Source organism: Lepidochelys kempii, chromosome 11, assembly GCF_965140265.1.
Source record: "Lepidochelys kempii isolate rLepKem1 chromosome 11, rLepKem1.hap2, whole genome shotgun sequence".
Taxonomy (NCBI): Eukaryota; Metazoa; Chordata; order Testudines; family Cheloniidae; genus Lepidochelys; species Lepidochelys kempii.
This window is the reverse complement of record NC_133266.1, coordinates 35,750,967-35,772,805: the sequence shown is the minus strand read 5'-3', so window position 1 is coordinate 35,772,805 and position 21,839 is coordinate 35,750,967. Positions and strand designations below refer to the sequence as shown.

Below are 21,839 nucleotides of genomic sequence, written 5' to 3'. Positions count from 1 at the left end.
TCTTGGGGCCTGTCTTTTTGTCCCTCCACAAATATGATACAGTTCTGCGGTGACCTAAAATCCTACTTTCAACATCTCCGACTCAAAGAATATTTCCAACACACCTCTGAACAACATACTAACCCACAGAATCCTTCCTACCAGCACTACAAAAAGAAGGATTTTGCGTGGACTCCTCCTAAAGGTCGAAACAACAGTCTGCACTTCTACATAGAGTGCTTCCGCCAACGTGCACAGGTTGAAATTGTGGAAAAGCAGCATCACTTGCCCCATAACCTCAGCCGTGCTGAACACAACGCCATCAACAGCCTCAGGAACAACTCTGCCATCATAATCAAAAAGGCTGACAAAGGAGGTGCTGTCGTCATTATGAATAAGTTGGAATATGAACAAGAGGCTGCTAGGCAGCTCTCTAACTCCACATTCTACAGGCCTTTATCCTCTGATCCCACTGAGGATTACCAAAAGAAACTACACCATCTGCTCAAGAAAATCCCTGGAAAAGCACAGGAATAGATCTGTACAGAACCCCGACCAGGGGTATTCTATTTGCTACCCAAGATCCATAAACCTGGAAATCCTGGATGCCCCATCATCTCAGGCATTGGCACTCTAACAGCAGGATTGTCTGGCTATGTGGACTCTCTCCTCAGGCCCTACACTCCCAGCACTCCCAGCTATCTTCGAGACACCACTGACTTCCTGAGGAAACTACAATCCATCGTTGATCTTCCAGAAAACACCATCCTGGCCACTATGGATGTAGAAGCCCTCTACACCAACATTCCACACAAAGATGGACTACAAGCCGTCAAGAACACTATCCCCGATAATGTCATGGCTAACCTGGTGGCTGAACTTTGTGACTTTGTCCTCACCCACAACTATTTCACATTGACCTTCAAGTCAGCAGCACTGCTATGGGTACCCACATGGCCCCACAGTATGCCAACATTTTTATGGCTGACTTAGAACAACGCTTCCTTAGCTCTCGTCCCCTAACACCTTTACTCTACGTGAGCTACATTGATGACATCTTCATCATCTGGATTCATGGAAAAGAAGCTGTTGAGGTATTTGACCATGATTTCAATAATTTCCATCTCACCATCAACCTCAGCCTGGACCAATCCACACAAATGGTCCATTTCCTGGACACAACTGCACAAATAAGCGATGGTCACATAAACACCACCCTATACCAGAAACCTCCGAACACTATACTTACCTACATGCCTCCAGCTTCCATCCAAAACACACCACACAATCCATTGTCTACAGCCAAGCTCTAAGATACAACCGCATTTGCTCCAATCCCTCAGACAAACACCTACAAGATCTCTATCAAGCATTCTTACAACTATAATATCCACCTGCTGAAGTGAAAAAACAGATTGACAGAGCCAGAAGAGTACCCAGAAATCACCTACTACAGGACAGGCTCAACAAAGAAAATAACAGAACTCCACTAGACCATTGTAGTAAGATGAGGCCCTGAAACATAAACCCTTGGTATTGGAGGCTCGGTATGAGACCTCAGGCCTGAGCTAAAGTAATGGTCAAGACTTTGCTAACATAAAGCAAAGTTAAGCTGTGAGCCAGAGGCAGGCCCTGCTCACAGAAGTTGGCAAGGAAAGGGCTGATGTTGCATAAATATATGCTGTTGCACAATCATATATCTAAAGCGTATTGGATACCAAAGCCATACACAAATGGTACAAGAACATTCTTATACCATCCACATAGATAACAAGGACAGGGGCAAAAGGCTAGTATGATGGATTGAGTTGTTTTGTTCAAACCAACATGTACAAGGTGAGAGGCAGCATTACTGCATAGAAGGGTGGTGCATTGTTATGTAAAGGGGTTGCATCTCAATACGTCAGGAGTGTTATGTGACTTGTTTGTACCTGTGTATAAGAATACATCCCTGGGGCCGTGTCTTTGTCTGGCCTAGGGGGCAGTGGAAAGTCCCGCCACTGACTGAGCTGTTTCCATTGTCAGGGAGCACATAGGGACTAGCAACAAACTGTAGATATATAATCCGGAGAGTTAGAGACTGTGTTTCTCTTCGACAATAAACCTGGCTGACATGCCTTCGTACCACACTGGAGTCTGTGGTCATTGGGGGTTCTCTGGGGGTCTGCTGTGCCAGTGATCTGCAGAGCCAGGGCAGCACACAGAGGGAACGCACGCACGCACGCAGCCGACTGATATCAAAATCGAGCAAGAGCAGAGCACCACACCGGTGGCATCTGACAATAGCCATCACCTTCAGCCCCCAAATAAAACCTCTCCAGCGCATCATCAAAGATCTACAACCTATCCTGAAAGACGATCCCTCACTCTCACAGATCTTGGGAGACAGACCAGTCCTTGCTTACAGACAGTCCCCCAACCTAAGCAAATTCTCACCATCAACCACACAACAAAAACACTAACCCAGGAAGCTATCCTTGCAACAAAGCCTGATGCCAACTCTGTCCAAATATCTATTCAAGTGACACCATCATAGGACCTAATCACATCAGCCACGCCATCAGGGGCTCGTTCACCTGCACATCTAACAATGTGATATATGCTGTCATGTGCCAGCAATGCTCCTCTGCCATGTACATTGGCCAAACTGGACAGTCTCTATGCCTCTGTCTTCACTAAGAAGGTCAGCTCCCAGACTGCTGCACTGGGCATCACAGCATGAGGAGTAGATGGCCAGCCCTCTGTGGAGAAAGAGGTGGTTAGGGACTATTTAGAAAAGCTGGATGTGCACAAGTCCATGGGGCCGGACGCGTTGCATCCGAGAGTGCTAAAGGAATTGGCGGCTGTGATTGCAGAGCCATTGGCCATTATCTTTGAAAATTCGTGGCAAACGGGGGAAGTCCCAGATGAATGGAAAAAGGCTAATGTAAAGGGAAGAAGGAGGATCCTGGGAACTACAGGCCAGTCAGCCTCACCTCAGTCCCCGGAAAAATCATGGAGCAGGTCCTCAAAGAATCAATCCTGAAGCACTTACATGAGAGGAAAGTGATCAGGAACAGCCAGCATGGATTTACCAAGGGAAGGTCTGCCTGACTAATCTAATTGCCTTCTATGATGAGATTACTGGTTCTGTGGATGAAGGGAAAGCAGTGGATGTATTGTTTCTTGACTTTAGCAAAGCTTTTGACACGGTCTCGCACACTATTCTTGTCAGCAAGTTAAAGAAGTATGGGCTGGATGAATGCACTATAGGGTGGGTAGAAAGTTGGCTAGATTGTCGGGCTCAACGGGTAGTGATCAATGGCTCCATGTCTAGTTGGCAGCCGGTATCAAGTGGAGTGCCCCAAGGGTCGGTCCTGGGGCCGGTTTTGTTCAATATCTTCATAAATGATCTGGAGGATGGTGTGGATTGCACTCTCAGCAAATTTGTGGATGATACGAAACTAGGAGGAGTGGTAGATACACTGGAGGGCAGGGATAGGATACAGAGGGACCTAGACAAATTGGAGGATTGGGCCAAAAGAAATCTGATGAGGTTCAATAAGGATAAGTGCAGGGTCCTGCACTTAGGACGGAAGAACCCAATGCACAGCTACAGACTAGGGACCGAATGACTAGGCAGCATTTCTGCGGAAAAGGACCTAGGGGTGACAGTGGACGAGAAGCTGGATATGAGTCAGCAGTGTGCCCTTGTTGCCAAGAAGGCCAATGGCATTTTGGGATGTATAAGTAGGGGCATAGCGAGCAGATCGAGGGACGTGATCTTCCCCCTCTATTCGACATTGGTGAGGCCTCATCTGGAGTACTGTGTCCAGTTTTGGGCCCCACACTACAAGAAGGATGTGGATAAATTGGAGAGAGTCCAGCGAAGGGCAACAAAAATGATTAGGGGTCTGGAACACATGACTTATGAGGAGAGGCTGAGGGAGCTGGGATTGTTTAGTCTGCAGAAGAGAAGAATGAGGGGGGATTTGATAGCTGCTTTCAACTACCTGAGAGGTGGTTCCAGAGAGGATGGTTCTAGACTATTCTCAGTGGTAGAAGAGGACAGGACAAGGAGTAATGGTCTCAAGTTGCAGTGGGGGAGGTTTAGGTTGGATATTAGGAAAAACTTTTTCACTAGGAGGGTGGTGAAACACTAGAATGCGTTACCTAGGGAGGCGGTAGAATCTCCTTCCTTAGAAGTTTTTAAGGTCAGGCTTGACAAAGCCCTGGCTGGGATGATTTAATTGGGGATTGGTCCTGCTTTGAGCAGGGGGTTGGACTAGATGACCTTCTGGGGTCCCTTCCAACCCTGATATTCTATGATTCTATGAAAAGAATAAATGGACACAAATCTGACATCGGGAATCATAACATTCAAAAACCAGTAGGAGAACACTTCAACCTCTCTGGTCACTCGGTCACAGACTTAAAGGTGGCAATTTTGCAACAGAAAAGCTTCAAAAACAGACTCCAACGAGAAACTGCTGAACTGGAATTAATTTGAAAACTAGATACCATTAACTTGGGCTTGAATAGAGACTCGTAGTGGTTGGGTCATTACAAAATTGAATCTATTTCCTTATACCTTCTTATCAAACTGTCTGAAACGGGCCATCTTGATTATCACTACAAAAGTTTTTTTTCTCCTGCTGATAATAGCTCATCTTAACTAATTAGCCTCTTAGAGTTGGTGTGGCAACTTCCACCTTTTCATGTTCTCTGTATGTATATATATCTTCTTACTATACGTTCCATTCTACGCATCTGATGAAGTGGGCTGTAGCCCACGAAAGCTTATGCTCAAATAAATTTGTTAGTCTCTCAGGTGCCACAAGTACTCCTGTTCTTTTTGCGAATACAGGCTAACATGGCTGCTACTCTGAAACCTGTCATTAATTTATGTCAGCTATACAACTAATGATCTGAACTAAACTACTTACTAAACACTTACTAAACAATAGCTTCCCAAACCTGTTTGTGAAAGTGACTTCGACTTATCTTAAACTTGTTGCTTTACAGTAACAGAAAAGGATTCACTTTCAGGGACACAGATAGAGTTAACAGACCACTTATCTAGTATTCCCCTGGCTGTTATTTCATAGTAGACTTCTGTCCATTATGCAAGGCAGGTACTCTCACATAGCTTTTTACATGAGCAGCATTTTGAAGTCAGCACAGCACTTTGAACCTCACTAAAGAACGAGATACATAGGTTAAATAAAACCTAAACTGTCTCAAACAACTACTTTTTATATAATATTAATAAAGCTTTACTTGAAGAATGGCCTGCAGGCATCCAGCCTGTGGTACGCTGCATTTGATTAACAACCAGGGTTTAAAGTGAAGGGAATTTGGAGTGTGAGAATGGAAGCACAGCTTCTGCTCCTCTCTCTGGCTTGGGTTTCCCAGTGAACCCTTTCTTCCTTGGCTGGGCAGCTGGGAGCTCCCTCTCAGGGTTCAATGTACTTGGGTGTGTCACTGTTGATACTCGTTTCCTTATGTTTTTTCCACACAATGTTGGTGTTGAAAGTTTATGCTAATAGCTGTGTTTCTCCCTGTCATTACTGAGTTTCTATCATTGGCACAAGTAAGTGATTCAGTACATGGAACTCTTTTTTAAAAACTGGTACTGAACCAAAGCTCTAGAATGATGCTAGGGATGGGCAGTGTGCAGTATCTTTTAAATGAGACACAAAATTTAGTTTCTGGCCCTTTGGATGATGTCCTGTGACTTACTGTAACTAAAGAGCCAATGAAATTTGCTTCAGAGCAGGGGTTTTTACATCACTTTGCCATATTTTAATTGTGGTGATTATTCTGCCTCTCTAAACACCCTCTGAATTATCAATTGTGTATGATATTCTTCATGTTCAGTTCTAAGCTGTTACTATTTTACACCTTAGAGGTGGCTGCACTTCACTAATGAGTGAAACTTTCAATAGGACGGCCTACTTGATGGCCCCACCCAAGAATCACCTGGCTAGTGCATTAGCTTATTTTGTATTGGTAACATATCAGGATATCCTGGCAGTGAATGTGGAAATCTGGCCCCACCAGCATCACTCTGGCACTGTTTCAGAGACAGAGAGTGGAGAATTTTATGGTGGCTAAGTGGCCTGACAAGCCTTTTCAGCCTTCACACGAACCCTGGGGACAAAATCCCTGCCCCCACTATACCCCTTCCCCCAAACCCCCTCTGTGTCCCTGCTGCACCATCTCCCCCAAGCCCCTGCCCCTTTCTGGATTCTGCCCCCTCCCGTGAGTGATGCTGGGAGCCAGCAGGGCAGGGTCGCTCGCTGCTGCCAGCGCCAGACCCCCCCACTAACCCTCCAGGCCACCCTGAACCCCATATCCTTATGGGTTGCCTTCGCCCATCCTATGGATGGGACGGCCCTGACTGTGGGTTAGATACTCACAATACAGTGCCAGTGCAGACACTGCACTGTTGGACAAGTTCAGTCACACAACACAGGTTGTAACGGAGCAATTCTTTCACATAAACAAGATTAAAGTGCTATCATACGCAGGATGCAAACAAAATGAAAACATTTTCCCCTAATCTGTTGTAGAACAATAGTTGTTACTTATAACAATGAAGGTGGGGAAGAGACAAATGTGATTAAATTGACAACATCTCCAGGAGGCCCCATTTAGATTTTATTCAAGGAAATAACTTTTTAGTTAAGGGAATTTTTTTTTTGTTTTAATTTATCATCTGAGTTTTGGCAACCCAAACATTGCAATATTATGCTAGGCCATAAGAACAAGCAAAACCTGCCCTCGGTTGTATATTTGCACGGCAACAACAGGGCACCGGGTGCTTTCAGACTAATCACTTTCAATTTTGCCTGCCCTCTAATTTTCGTTTTGCGCAGCCAGACAGGATCAAAGGGACCAGAGGAGAGAGAACACCGCAGACTTGCCCCCTTCAGTCCTAGGGCTTGCGCAGAGCAGGCAGGGACGTGTATCTTTAACAGAGACGAGGTCTGATCGCTGGTGCGGAAGGAAGAAGGGGCTGATGAGACGCGGCCCTCGCCTATCTCCCCCACGCCAAAGCAGCCTCGCGGGGCTCCCACTCGGGGAACTGCACCCTCCCCCCGACCAGGATAAGGCGGGCAGGTGGTGGCAGCCGGACCTTTCGCTGTCTGTGCCCCGCCTCTCGAGCGGCCTGGGCTCTCAGTCCCCGTCTCTCCCCACCTGTAGGGCTCTCCGCCCGGCCTTCCGCATGCCCTAGTGGTGGGTTGGGGGAAGCGGAGCCCGGAGCAGCCGGGGAAAGAGGAAAATTCCAGCGCGAAGGAAGGCCGGCCCTGCCCCGCCTCCCCGCGGCGGGGAGAGGAGCGAGAGGCTGCGCTGGCCGGGGCGGAGTGGGGCTGTGCCGGGAGCAGGGAACCCTGCGAGCGGCTGGGAGGGAAGCCGCTGTTCAGCCCGAGCCGGAGCGGCAGGGGAAGAGCGGCCCGCGGCGGCACCAGCAGCAGGGGACGGCTCCGCCTGTCGAGTTTTCCAAGGTGTGGTTTGTAACGCGCCCCATGGCTGCCCTGGGGGCGGAGGGGGGGATACTCGCGCCCCGGGGTGCGGCTGGCGCTGGGCTGCGGAGCCGCGACGTCTCCCGGAGCCCCTTGCAAACAGGTGACGGGGGAGGAGGGCAGCCGAGGAGCTGTGCCGGGCGCGCCTCCCGGCCAGCGTGGAGTCCCGCCGCGGCCCGGCCGGAACGGAGCCCAGTCAGCTGCCCCGGGGGGCCAAGCGCTGCGCGCCCAGCCCAGGGAACGGGCGACCGCGTCTGGCGGGCAGCAGCAGCCCTGCCTCCCTGCGGGTAAGCACAGCAACTCATGGCAAGCGTGAGGGCCCCAACCCCGCGTCTCGTGTGCGCAGGCACCGCCGTCCTCTGCTGCTGGCTCGCGTGGGCTTTCACTGGCCGTTGCCGAGCTGCAGGCAGCTGCTCGCCTCTTTCCCCTGGGCGAGGTTACCGGGTCTGCGCGGCTTGGAAAGTGGAAGTTCTGCTGACGGGAAGGGGGAGGGCGGGGTAGGTGCCCGCAGCACCTTGAGCAGGGCACATCCACCCCCTCAGCAACAAAGGGCCGTTGTGGAACTGTAGCTTTTGAAAGGTAATACCTGGGGACGATTATGGCTGCGCCTCGGCACGAGGCAGCTCTCTGGGTCTCTGAAAGGGGCTGCAATTGTGACTAACCTGACTGGCGGAATCAAACGCAGTAAATGCTTGTTTCTAAACGCAAACCATCTTGAAAGGGAAACAGACTTGAAAGAGACTAAAGCAATACTTCAGACAGCGCTGGTTGGCTGGCAGATACTAAGTGATTGGGTCCTTCAGCTATAACTTTCTTCACTCTCTCTCTTTATCCAGTGCTCTTACGGTGTCACCTGAAGTAGAGTTCATATGATGAAGTATCATGTAAACACACATGTTGATTGTATTTCGCATTTGTGGAAACAAAATGGGGGGGAGGGGAGTTAGTTTTGCAAAACAAACAAAAACCCCAACAGTTTGACGATGAGATTAGTTGGAGATGAACACAAGCATTCACCTTGTCAAGAATAGGAACCAAAACTATGAACCTTGAACCAAAAGAATCGGAGAACTTTCATATGCTTGTTTTCTCTCCTCATGAGGCAAGTTGTTCTGTCTTTGACGTAAATAATATTTTACTCAAATGGCTAGATAATACAAAGACACACACTCTTGCTTCCGTGTTAAGAAAAACAAGCTACTTGGAATTCATATTGGGATTATTTAATGGGTGTAGTTGTAATTTTCTCTTAGAATGTTATGAAAGGAATTTCTTCAGAAGCAAGTCAGTACCTGCTTATTCATATCCTTGCCTATGTAATGGTGGTGATAGGACTAGAAAATTCTCAGGACCCCAAAACTCTAGTTACAGTGCTATCTAACAAATGTTTAATTACATAGAAGAAAAATTCCTCAGGACACTGCAGCTGAAGCATTGCAGCAATGTGCTAATGTATGAGGGCCGGGAAATTAACTGAATATTGGGAAAAGTGAAGCTAATTGTTCAGGTCTTTGGTAATTGTCCAATGTGAAATGCAAAAAGTGGACAGACAGCTTCAGTATGAAATAATGAAAACCAGTTTTTAAAATTGTCTGTCTGTTTTAACAATCTAAAATCCTTTTAGTGTCACAGATAAGAAAAATTTACTTTTTATTTTCTTTTACTTGACAGTGCTGATATGAAATACCATTGGTGCAGACCAGTTATTTTAGTTGTAGGCATTTTCAGTTCTGTGTCATTTCTAATGCTCTAACATTGTGGTCATTCTGTCTTTTTTGCTTATCTTCCTTTCTTATCTGTAAGGTTAAATCCATGATAGTTCATGTTTTTTTCTTTAAAATTTGAGTGGCCAGCGTAGTAATGCTTTAATATGTAGATGGAAGTAGTGTATACTTTTTGTAAAATTAATAGAAACAAAATCTGGAATATAAATAGATGAGAGATTGATCATTGAGGAAGAAAATACAGTAAGTGCTGTCATAAACAAAATTACTCGTGCTCTGTTTTGGGGAATTAGGGAGCTAAGAGGAATCAGATATACAAAATGGCAAAAAGGGGAGGATCATTGGCCTGAATGCCTGTAAGACTCATTCTCTTAGTTAGGGACTGCAGGTGTTCAGCACCGTTGATAATCAGGCCATATATTCCAAAGTAATACAATTTACTTTCCAGTTTTTATAAATGAACACACTTATGTATTGACATAAACACTTTCTGGAATGTGAGACTATAAATGGGAATACAATTATTTGATTTAAGATTATTAGATTAGCAGAAGAAGAAAATAAAATTTGGATTTCTGGATAGATCTGTTTCAAGTCCCATATATCCACCTCATTTATGAATCTCTTGGGAACAGGTATTTATAAAATTATGGCCTTGTAGCAAGTCTATACTTATTATTAATAAGTCATTAAGAACTGATATTTAAAAGAGGGATAAACAGTTAATAGAGGTAGAACAAGAGAGGGTTATTTCTTGTGTTTACAAGACTTCGGGCATGCAAATCAAGTTTTCGTTGCTCCAGCAAAAGGGCAAGCACGTAATAGTAATGTGAGAACATGCAAATAGTGCATTATAACTGTACTTCTGAAATCTTTTAAGTTCCTTGTTTATACTTATTTCATTTTTAAAAAAGTTTGAATTGCTAGATGATGCCATTTCAGTTGTTCTTACAATTTCCTTAGGCCTGAAGCATGTCATATATTACTTTTGGTGAATTATGACTTGAATTCTGGTTGCTATATTTTTGCTGTATCTTTAATACCTCTTAAAATATCTGTCAGCAAGTGCATTTCATTTTTTAAAAAAGTGCAGTTAATAAAACTTACTCTGTTTAGCACTGCAGGCATATTTACAGGCAACTTAACAACTCTGAAATAACTGTTGCTTTGAAAATTAATGTTGTCATTGTTTCTTCCTAGCTCATTTCAACTGGGTCCATCTATTAGCAGTTTTAATTATTTCCTGAAGGTGGTCTGAGTTTGCTGACCAAAATATTGAGTTTCAAAGAAATGTCTGTTTGTACAGTTATTCTTTAATGTAGTTTTTTCTGACTGTCCAGCTACTAAAACAGCACACTGGTCCAACTTAACCGGTAATTTTCTGAAATAAGGACTGCAGAATCAGGTCTTAGATAAAAAGTGTAAATCCATGCTTATATCATAGAAATATAAATTCTGGTTGGTAGAAGTATTTTTATTTAAATTTTAGAATTGTTGTATATATTTAACTTTTATAACAAAAAATGCACCATGAGACACATCAGTGTTTTATGTGCTTTCTGTTGTCTAAAATATCCCTTTTAGAATCGGGACTATCAGTTGTCCCTTTTTATGTTGGAAAACTTTATTTTCCTTCTCCTTTGTTTCACATAGAGTTGGAAAAAAATAGCTGTTTTATTAATTGCATCAAAATGGTGGATTTTAATTCTGTTGTTCTTCTCTCATATGCCCGGTTCTCCAATGATTCTGAGAGTTCTGTGTAAGTAGAGGAAGCAGAATATAAAAGCTAAGATGCTTTATACAATAATTATGCCCTCCTGTACATGGGTTCAAATGACTGGTGCCCCTTTTTTAAATTATTTTTCAAATACTTTCAATTTTTCAAGTATGTTGTATTAAACTAATTTAATAACTTAGACGTCTGTGTGTGCTTCTTGTCCCATCTGTTGCTATTCATGTTGGTCCATAATTGTGCTGGTTGCTAGCCACCAAACTTTGATTTGATAATGGTTTAAGAAATAAAAGGGTTAAAAAGTTAACTTCTGAAAAGGAGGATCCAGTGAAATGCTTTTGTACACCAAAACAATTCCTAATCCTCCATCTGAATGAAGTTGTTGGAAAGATTGTGTAATCTAGAAAGGACAGGATTTGGAATAGTGATTTCCTTTGATTAAATTACCAAATAATAAAGTAACAGCCTTATATTTTTGTCTTACTCATACAGTCAGGTGGACTTAGAGACAATGCTGCTAATCCCGGTTAGTTAGCAAGCAGTTGTTGGTGATGAAATGCATTTTAAACAGTCTCTAAAGAAATCGCTGGGCACACGTATTGATAAATGTTTCAGTTTAGAAAATTAATTTGTGCTAAATTTGAAATCTGATACCTTTTGAAACCCTTAATTCTAGAAAATTGATAAAGTTTTTTTTTGGCTGGAAACTTATATATGATTTAGCACTGGTGTAATGGTCTTCAGTGATGTATTTACACGACTTTGTTCTTTGGAATTTTTACCATCTGTTACGCTGTGATGGGCTTTGGGAGAAGTTTCTCATGATTATTTCCCAAAGGTTAAATGTTTGCATGCATTCTTGTACCTACTGAGGGGAAAAATCAATCATTTGATAGAAACTACTTTTTTCTGGTATCTTTGGGGAAAAAGGGGGTAAATTTGACCAGTTTCTCTTCGGCTGGGGTTGAATTCAGAGTAGGTAAGAATGTCGAGATTTATAGCTTCAGAAAAAAATTCTTGACCCTTGTGAGCTGCAGTATGCATTATACCAATACTCGAGTGAGTTTGACATTTTGTAGTGATGTGAATAAAATATCATTAGCTAGTACATCCTTATGATCTTTCATGGTGGAAGACAGGCAAGTAGATTTTGTGCCTTTGTTGGTAAATTCTAGAGGCAATTTTGCAAACAGGTATATAGCTAACCTGATTATTTTTCTTTGGAAGATCAAAATAGGATTAATTTGTACTATCAAAAGTTCTATTTATTACATAATTTTAAATTAAAGATAAAATGGTTTCTGGCAGAATACAGGCACATTCGCTTTCCAAACAAAAACACTAAAAATGTCGCACAGCAAAAAGCAGACTTATGCAAATGCTGGGGAAAATTCTCTTCACTGGAGGGGTAGAAAGAGCTTGGCAAAAGAGAGAGGGGAGGGAGCTGAGCCATCAATTTCTACAGTATTTAAACTTCCATTTTAAAATAATGTTCAGCATCTAGCCTTTCAAGTTTCCTTCCCCACTCTGAACTCTAGGGTACAGATGTGGGGACCTGCATGAAAGACCCCCTAAGCTTATTCTTACCAGTTTAGGTTAAAACTTCCTCAAGGTACAAACTTTTACCTTTTGTCCTTGGACCTTATGCTGCCACCACCAAGCGTGTTAAACAAAGAACAGGGAAAGAGCCCACTTAGAGATGTCTTCCCCCCAAAATATCCCCCCCAAGCCCTACACCCCCTTTCCTGGGGAAGGCTTGATAAAAATCCTCACCAATTTGCATAGGTGAACACAGACCCAAACCCTTGGATCTTAAGAACAATGAAAAAGCAATCAGGTTCTTAGAAGAAGAATTTTAATTAAAGAAAAAGTAAAAGAATCACCTCTGTAATCAGGATGGTGAATACCTTACAGGATAATGAGATTCAAAACATAGAGATTCCCTCTAGGCAAAACCTTAAGTTACAAAAAGACACAAAAACAGGAATATACATCCCATTCAGCACAGTTATTTTAACAGCCATTTAAACAAAACAGAAATCTAATGCATATCTAGCTAGATTACTTACTACGTTCTAAGACTCCCTTCCTTTTCTGTTCCCGGCAAAAGCATCACACAGACAGACAGACAGCTTTTGTCTCCCCCACTCCCCAACCACCCTCCAGCTTTGAAAGTATCTTGTCTCCTCATTGGTCATTTTGGTCAGGTGCCAGCAAGGTTATCCTAGCTTCTTAACCCTTTACAGATGAAAGGGTTTTGCCTCTGGGCAGGAGGGATTTTATAGTTCTGTATACAGAAAGGTGGTTACCCTTCCCTTTATATTTATGACATAGCCATTATGGGTTTGAAAACCATTTTCCAAGTATGTGTTTTTTGCAGTTGTCTTATTGAATCTGGAGAGTGCTTCAGCATCTCTGCTGCTGCTCACAGTTTTTCATTAGTTAAAGTACATCAAAATAATAGGGGGGAGTTCACTATTTTTTTGTCATTACAAATCTCAATACATTATTCTGTGGTGATGAGATGGAGGAAGATAAAGGAGGTAAAAGCAGAAATGTATTCAAAAAGACTTCAAGGCAACCAAACAAAAAAGTTTGTGCGTGGAGCTGAGCTGATTGGAGGAAATACCTGGTGCTCCCTAGGGCCTAGGCAATGTGTCTTAATGCTATTATATGGTCTTGATCAGTGGTGAGCTGGAGCCGGTTCGCACCGGTTAGCTAGAACGAGTTGTTAAATTTAGAAGCCGTTTTAGAACCAGTTGTTCCGCGAGGGACAACCGGTTCTAAAAGGGCTTCTAAATTTAACCGGCCAAGAGTGGTGCCTTAGGTGCCGACTCCATGGGCGCTCCAGCCCTGGAGCACCCAAGGGGAAAATTTGGTGGGTGCAGAGCACCCACCGGCAGCTCCCCGCCCCACCCCCGGCTCCAGTTCACCTCCACTCTGCCTCCGTATCCTCCCCTGAACGCGCCGCCCAGCCCTGCTTCTCTGCCCCCCCCCGGCTTCCCGTGAATCAGAATCAGAATTCACGTGGGAAGCTGGGGCAGGCTGAGATGCAGGCCACGGCTTCCCACTCAGGCCCAGGGAGGCGGAGATGAGCGGGGGAGAGGGGGGCCGAGGAGGGCCATACACACCGCAGCAGGTAACTCGGGGGGGCGCGCAGGGGAACCACTCCCTGCCCCAGCTCACCTCAGCCACCCTCGGCCTGAGCAGGAAGCCGCTCTGTGCTCCCTGGCTTCCCGCTGAACAGCTGATTTGCGCAAAGCGGGAGGGGGCAGGGGCAGAGAAGCAGAGGGGGGTGGTGCGTTCGGGGCGGAGGCGGAGCGGAGGTGAGGTGAGCTGGGGCCGGGCACAGCGCGGGGAGCTGCCGGTGGGTGCTCTGCAGCCACCAAATTTTCCCCGGGGGTGCTCCAGCCCCGGAGCACCCAGGGAGTCGGCGCCTAAGGCGCCACTTTTGATATGACCAGTGGGGGAGCAGCCACTCCCCCTGCTCCCCCCCAACTATGCTCCCCCACCCCTAGGAGCCAGAGGGACCTGCCGGATGCTTCCTGGGAGCTGCCCCAGGTAAGCACCTCCGGGACTCCCCACCTCACCCCCCCGGCAGGTGCCTCTATCTCTTAGGGGTGGGGTGGGCACCCACTACGGTGGCCCACGAGCCACTCCTGCCCGGTTCTGGGGGCAGTCAGGGGACAGGGCAGGGGTCCTGGGGGTTGGGGGGCATCAAGGAATGGGGGAGGGTTGGATGAGGCAGGAGTCCCGGGGCGCGGGGGTGGGCAACGACCCCCTCGTGGGGTGAGGAGGGAACCCATTAAGATTTTGGCAGCTCATCACTGGTCTTGATCAGGTTAGAGAATCTGTACTGGTATAAATAAATAAAATGAGGAGTAATCCAGGTTCTTCTAAGCACATTTTAAAATACATTCTGCACTTTCCTGCCTCTTTGACAACTAGGGGTTATATCATGAGAAAATTGCTGGTAGGTTATGTTTTTTGTTTTTTTTTTTTAAATAGACTAGCTTTTATGACCTTTAAGCAGTCTCTGTTTAATATTTTTATGGGTGAACGAGAGTAAGACCGTTGTGCTTATGATACTAATTAGTAGCCCTAGCTAGAATTAGTTGTGAGCAAGCACATGCCTTCAATTCACCTAAATCCAGAGTCGGATCACCTCTACAATTCCATTTTTTGTCCTCTCCTGGGCGGATGCTGCCAGTCGTTGTGAAATGCATGAATGAATTCTTAACAAATGTCCACCTGGGAGTATGATTGATAAACACAGGTCCACTGGGGTCCTAACCAGCAGTCTAGTCTTAGATAAGATAAAAATGTGTGCAACTGTAAGGAGCACAGAAAATATGTTTAGAAAACAATGCAACAAAAAAAAGAGAAAAATCAAACAACAGTAACAGCTTTACTATGAAAGTCCCCTCCCCTCCCCCCCGCATATTTGTAACTGATAAAATTGACTGTTTTCTATCTAGATCTTATAAAGAGCCATGTTAGTTTACTATTAAATGTTCAATGTTTACCTGCCATACAGGCAGTTGAGCTGATTATAACCAGCACTTTTTAGATAGCTGCCATATACGGTGATTTATATCGATCTGTTTAAAGTGAAACAGCATCAAACAGTTGTCTGACACAATCGTATGTTGCTCTTAACTGCTCCATGTGAGAGTTGGTTTGACTCCCAGTAAAACTTGTCAGGTCAGAAATCACTGTGTGTTTGTAAAGTCTTCAGTGGTAATGTTATAGCCCTTCACTATCAGAGAGTGTTGCTGTGGGAACGAGATCAAGGAAACTTTAGGGGATTAGGGAATGTGGATAGTAGGGTAACAAAATGTGTCGGAGGATAATGTGTAAATAAAGAAAAGTAGGCAGGGCCATTTCAAGTCTTTGTCCAGGATGGATGGTATCCTATCAAAAGGAAAAATAAGGGCCAATATGAAAGTAAGAAGTTGATGAATAGTATGTCAAAGATATATTGAAGGGAAAAGCCATTCAAAAGTGGAGAGGGTTTTTTTTAAACAATAAATAATTATTTTTATTAGCAGTCTGTTATGTAGGAAATGAATAACTGAATTATCATCCCAACTGTGTATTATCAACGGATGCTTTTGTCTATATGCAAAGACAGCAGTTCAACTGGGAGACACTTAGAAATCAGTGTTCATGCTGAGTAACTTGCAAAGGAGTGTCAGTTGGAAGAAGAGAAAAGGAGAAACCTCTTGTAGCAGAACCCAGGGATTTCAGTTTGCTCTGGAATAGGCTTAGAAGATACTGTATCTGTCATCTGAAGAGCAAATGAATGAAGTATTTTTTGAGCTGGAAATAAAAGTAAATTCTATCAGATCAACTTTAGCAATATTTAAAGAGGGACGTGAATTTCATAAGCTAGAGAAAAGGAGTACTTTTGGCACCTTAAAGACTAACAAATTTATTTGAGTATAAGCTCCTTTTCTTTTTGTGGATACAGACTAACATGGCTGTTACTCTGAAACCTGTCATAAGCTAGAGAGAAATCTTCCCTCCATGAAATCCAATACTGCTGCTGGTTTACATGGAAGTGGGAAGAGGAAAGTTTCTAAATTCACTGTTAGTTGGGGCTAATTGTTCTTCCTTGGTGGGTGTGTGTGTGGGGTGTGTGTGTGTGTGTAAGCTGCCATTATTATAATGGAAATTACATGTACAAATCAATGAGACAGAAGGCCCCTGATTATTCAGGATGTAAAGACGGAGATGGTCTGGGAGGGATGGACAGGGTGGGGGGTGGGAAATAAGAGAAGGCTTGTTCATCTAAACTAACTGATTATTGTATAATGAATCAACATAACTGTTCAGTGAGTGAAGCTTAAATGAAAGGAAGAAGAACCACTTGATAAACAGGGTGAAAACAATCTGTATTTTTAATACATCTAAATGTAAATGTATACATCTGGGAACAAAGAATGTAAGCCATACTTACTGGGTGAGGGGCTCTATCCTGGGAAGCCGTGACTGGCAAAGACTGGAGGTTGTGGTGGATAATCAGTTGAACAGGAGCTCGTGGTTTTGATGCTATGACCAAAAGAGCTCATGTGATCTTGGGATACATAAACTGTAGAATCTTGAGAAGGAGTAGAGAGGTTATTTTACCTCTGTGTTTGGCACTGGTGCAACTGCTGCTGGAATACTGTCCCGTTCTGGTGCCCACAATTCAAGAAGGATGTTGGTAAATTGGAGAGGATTCAGAGAAGAGCTTTGAGAATGATTAAAGAATTAGAAAAATGTCTTATAGTGATTGGCTTCCTTGATCTTATTTAGCTTAACAAAGAGAAGGTTAAGGGGTGACTTGATTAATCTATAAGTACCTACGTGAGGAACAAATATTTAGTAATGAGATCTTCAATCTAGCAGAGAAAGGTACAACACAATCCAGTGGCTGGAAGTTGGAGTTAGACAAATTCAGACTGGAAACAAGGTGTAAATTTTTAATGGTGAGAGTATTAACCATTGGAACAATGGTGAATTTTCCATCACTGATCTTTTTAAAATCAAGGTTGGAAGTTTTTCTAAAGATGCTCTAGGAATTATTTTGGGGAAGTTCTCTGGCCTGTGTCAGACTAGATGATCACAATGGTCCCTTCTGGCCTTAGAATATATGAATCTGTTTTATAAGTACCTATAAGTAAAAGTAGATTTAAATGCACACTTTCACTCCATTATAATTCCCCCCCCCCCAACTTTTACTACCTTCTCTAACTGCAGACCTGGAATTCTGATGTATGTTCACATTGCTGCCTGCTGTCTGAATGCAGGAATTCCTCTTCACTGTAAGTGTTGCTGACTATATACTATTGTAGAACTCAGCGGGTATCTGCAAGTTGACATCAAGGCATTAGTAGATGAAGAGGAACCAAGATGTTGACTCTGGGATCCCTGTAGAGTTCTACAATCACATCTTGTGTTAGTACAATGAAGAGGAAATTCTCTGGCTGTACAGCAGGCAACAGTGAAGTGTTAAAGAACACATTGCTTTGAGCTGTCCCCTGGATATTCAAAAGCTGTGATAATTTAAGTTGAATCCCCACCTGTGGTGCAGTCCTGCAGTTTGAAATTTAACCCTCTGTACAGAAGGTAGACTAGTAAATTCCTGCAGCTCAATGAGATTTAAATAGATCTAAAATATTCTGTAGTAAAAGTTGGATTATTATGGGCTAATCCTTTCTTATATAGATGAAAATGTAAGTTTTTCTTTAAAAAAAATTTTGTATGGGAAGGGGAATTACATGGCTAATACACAATGAGGTATTATAGAACTGAAAGTTACTTAACTGGATAAAAATTGATGTAATTTTCTAGCAAGTGAAACCCAATGTGTGTATGTAGATGTTTTTATAAAAACATACTACAGTTTATACTGTGTCTTCTCATTGTAAGGAATAGAAGGGCTCTTTGAGATGAAGGACAGAATCCTGATATATCTGGGAAATGTTGCCAGGGAGTTAAAATACATGTCAGCTGTTCAGCAAGATGGGAGGAGTTTGATCTGTTTTCTTTCACTGGCATAAGGAACCCTGCATGAATATTTTTAGCTAGAAGTCAAACTCATGCTATGATAAAGCACTTGCTGTGCTAGTTTTTAAAATTTACTAATAGTTTGCAGAGGAGATGGCTTTTTTAACAAATGTATTCAGTATCAAAGGAAATATGTGGAGAAGATTGTTCTTTTTCCAGCTCAGTTCTAGAAATATAATTATTTTGTGTTGGTATGGAAAATATGGCTCAATCTTATTAAAAAAGACATCTTTGTACAACCCCCAGAGCAGTGTAAACAATGCTCACTTTGTGCATACGTCATGATCTTAAATTCTTTTAAATGCCAGTGGCAGTATAGTTTCTATTCTTTGCTCTGTATCTTTCCCATTGAGTAACACGTTGCTTTATGTTCCAAACAAATTGCATCTTAAATGAACATTCTTAGAAATTTGAATAGCGTAGTTTTCTTTACGGTGCAGTTTCAATTTTATCCTTTTGAATCACCCTTTTTAATTCTTGTGTTTTAAGACCACTGGTGAACCTTTGGAACATTTAAACAGCAATAAGTCACCAGGACCAGATGGTATTCACCCAAGAGTTCTGAAGGAACTCACATGTGAAATTGCAGAACTACTAACTGTAGTCTAACCTATCATTTAAATCAGTTTCTGTCCCAGATGACTGGAGGATAGCTAATGTGACATCAATTTTTAAAAAGGGCTCCAGAGGTGATCCTGGCAATTACAGGCCTGTAAGCCTGACTTCAGTACCAGGCAAATTGGTTGAAATTATAATAAAGAACAATATTGTCAGACATATAGATGAACATAATTTGTTGAGAAAGAGTCAACATGGTTTTAGTAAAGGGAAATCATGCCTCATCAATCTACTAGAATTATTTGAGGGGGTCAACAAGCATGTGGACCAAGGGGATCCAGTGGATATAGTATACTTAGATTTTCAGAAAGCCTTTGACAAGGTCCCTCACCAAAGGCTCTTACGCAAAGTAAGCTGCCACAGGATAAGAGGGACGGTGCTCTCATGGATTGGTAACTGGTTAAAAGATAGGAAACAATGGGTAGGGTATAAATGGTCAGTGTTCAGAATGGAGAGAGGTAAATAGTGGTGTCCCCCAGGGGTCTGTTCTGGGACCAGTCCTATTCAGTATATTCATAAATGATCTGGAAAAAGGGGTAAACAGTGAGGTGGCAAAATTTGCAGATGATACAAAATTACTAAAGATAATTAAGACCCAGGCAAACTGCGAAGAGCTACAAAAGGATCTCTCAAAACTGGGTGACTGAGCAACAAAATGACAGATGAAATTTAATGTTGATAAATGGAAAGTAATGCACATTGGAAAGCATGATCCCAACTATACATATAAGATGATGGGGTCTAAATTAGCTGTTACCACTCAAGAAAGAGATCTTGGGGATCTTCCCTGAAAACATCCACTCAATGTGCAGCGGCAGTCAAAAAAGTGAACAGAATGCTGGGAGTAATTAAGAAAGGGATAGATAATAGGACAGAAAATATCATGTTGCCTCTATATAAATCTATGGCATGCCCACATCTTGAATACTGTGTGCAGGTGTGGTTGCCCCATCTCAAAAAAGATATATTGGAAAAGGTTCAGAAAAGGGCAATACAAATGATTAGGCATATGAAATGGCTCCCGTATGAGGAGAGATTAATAAGACTGGGACTTTTCAGCTTGGAAAAGAGACAGCTAAGGGGAGATATGATTGAGGTCTATACAATCATGGTGTAGAGAAAGTAGATAAGGAAGTGTTGTTTACTACTTCTAATAACACAAGAACTAGGGGTCACCAAATGAAATTAATAGGTTTAAAACAAATAAAAGGAAGTATTTCTTTAGACAATGTGCAGTCAATCTGTGGAACTCCTTGCCAGAGGATATGGTGAAGGCCATAACAGGGTTCAAAAAAGAACTAGATAAGTTCATGGAGGATAGGTCCATCAATGGCTATTAGCCAGGATGGGCAGGGATGGTGTCCCTAGCTTCTGTTTGCCAGAAGCTGGGAATGAGCGACAGGGGATGGATCACTTGATGATTACCTGTTTTGTTCATTCCTTCTGGGATACCTGGCACTGGCCACTGTCGGAAGACAGAGTACTGGGCTAGATGGACTTTTGGTCTGACCCAGTAGAGCCATTCTTATGTTCTTAATGCTTTATTTTGTCATTCATATATAGTCCCCTTTGTACCACTCTGGCAGTGTAAAGCGGACTTTACTCAGTGCTGAGAGCACTGGAAAGGGGCCTTAGTATAAATTGAGAATCAGTCCTTTAGACGTTGTGTTCTAGATCTCCTAACTCCCAGTTCCTTCCTTTAATCCCTATGCCAGTATGTGTGTTTTGCTGTGGGAACTCACAAGCATCTCTCTCAATTGTCCATTGTAATATGAATGACCTAAAGCAGCGGTTCTCAAAATGTGGTGTGTGTCTCGATTTAAAAAAAAAACAAACCTAAACTTCATGATAACTCTGTGCTGCACTGATTAACACTACCAGTGTGATTTGGTATAGTGGTTCCTATGTTCATCTGTATTCTTTTTCCCTGATTGTCTCTTTTGTACTTTTGATGCTGTCATTAAACTCTCTTCTGAGATATCATCTTCTGCATCCAGCTCTGCCTGCCACATTGACAGTTTCATAAAAGTAATTGGCATATGTAACAATAACTCCCTCCTTCCCAGCAATCCTCTTATTTCCTCCTTCAGCCCAGTCTCACTGTAAACTCTCCCTTCTGTGCGTCTTACCCTTCAGAATTATTCCTTCCTGCAGCTTAGATTCTTTTGCTCTTTTTCTATTTCCCTCCTTCTAAAATGTAGTTTTTGTTAAGACTTTTTGTCTCACCAATTCCATCCAGATTAACATTTCTTATTTCTCTCTATTTGCAGAAGCTCCAACAATTTTTCACACGATGATTTTTGGCGGGGAAGGGATTCTTCAGTTTACCTATATATTCCTCCAAAGAGGAGTAAATTGCCATCACTGGAGTCACTGGTTAACCAGTGGCAAGTCTTTGACAGGGATATGTCAATCAGCTGTTCTCATCTAGTTGCTTATCTGATGTCTAGCTTTACATGAGACATCACAAATCTAGAGCTGAGCCATGAACAAAGAACTTTATGTTCTGAAGGCAGCAGAGGTACCTGGTGACCCCAAATAGCCAGTAGGAGCTTTACTCGAATTCTTTGCCCCTTGAATATATTACATATGTTCTGAATGGAACATTGCTCCTCCCTAGAATTGGAGTTATCAAACTGAATGTCTGCTTGACAGATTATTGGAGCAGTTTTCTACCAAAGAGAACTGGTGATCAATATAGTTTTTATTTTCATCCGCTTCTGC

At 43.0% G+C, this 21,839-nt stretch overlaps 1 protein-coding gene across 3 annotated transcripts in view; it reads left to right on the top strand.

The window, feature by feature from the left end:
• The first annotated feature begins 7,382 nt into the window (after nt 1-7,382).
• Nucleotides 7,383-21,839, top strand: part of COBLL1 (cordon-bleu WH2 repeat protein like 1) — a 121,680-nt gene continuing 107,223 nt past the window's right edge. Inside the window, exon 1 of one of the 3 annotated variants that reach the window (XM_073305655.1) lies at nt 7,383-7,469. Coding sequence is in view for 1 of the 3 variants with exons in the window: in XM_073305654.1 (XP_073161755.1) it covers nt 7,491-7,774 (284 nt within the window). In the remaining 2 variants the exon portion in view is untranslated. Of the gene's footprint in view, nt 7,470-7,490; nt 7,775-21,839 lie in introns of those variants that run through there. The other 2 variants (XM_073305654.1, XM_073305656.1) reach the window with 2 other exon arrangements.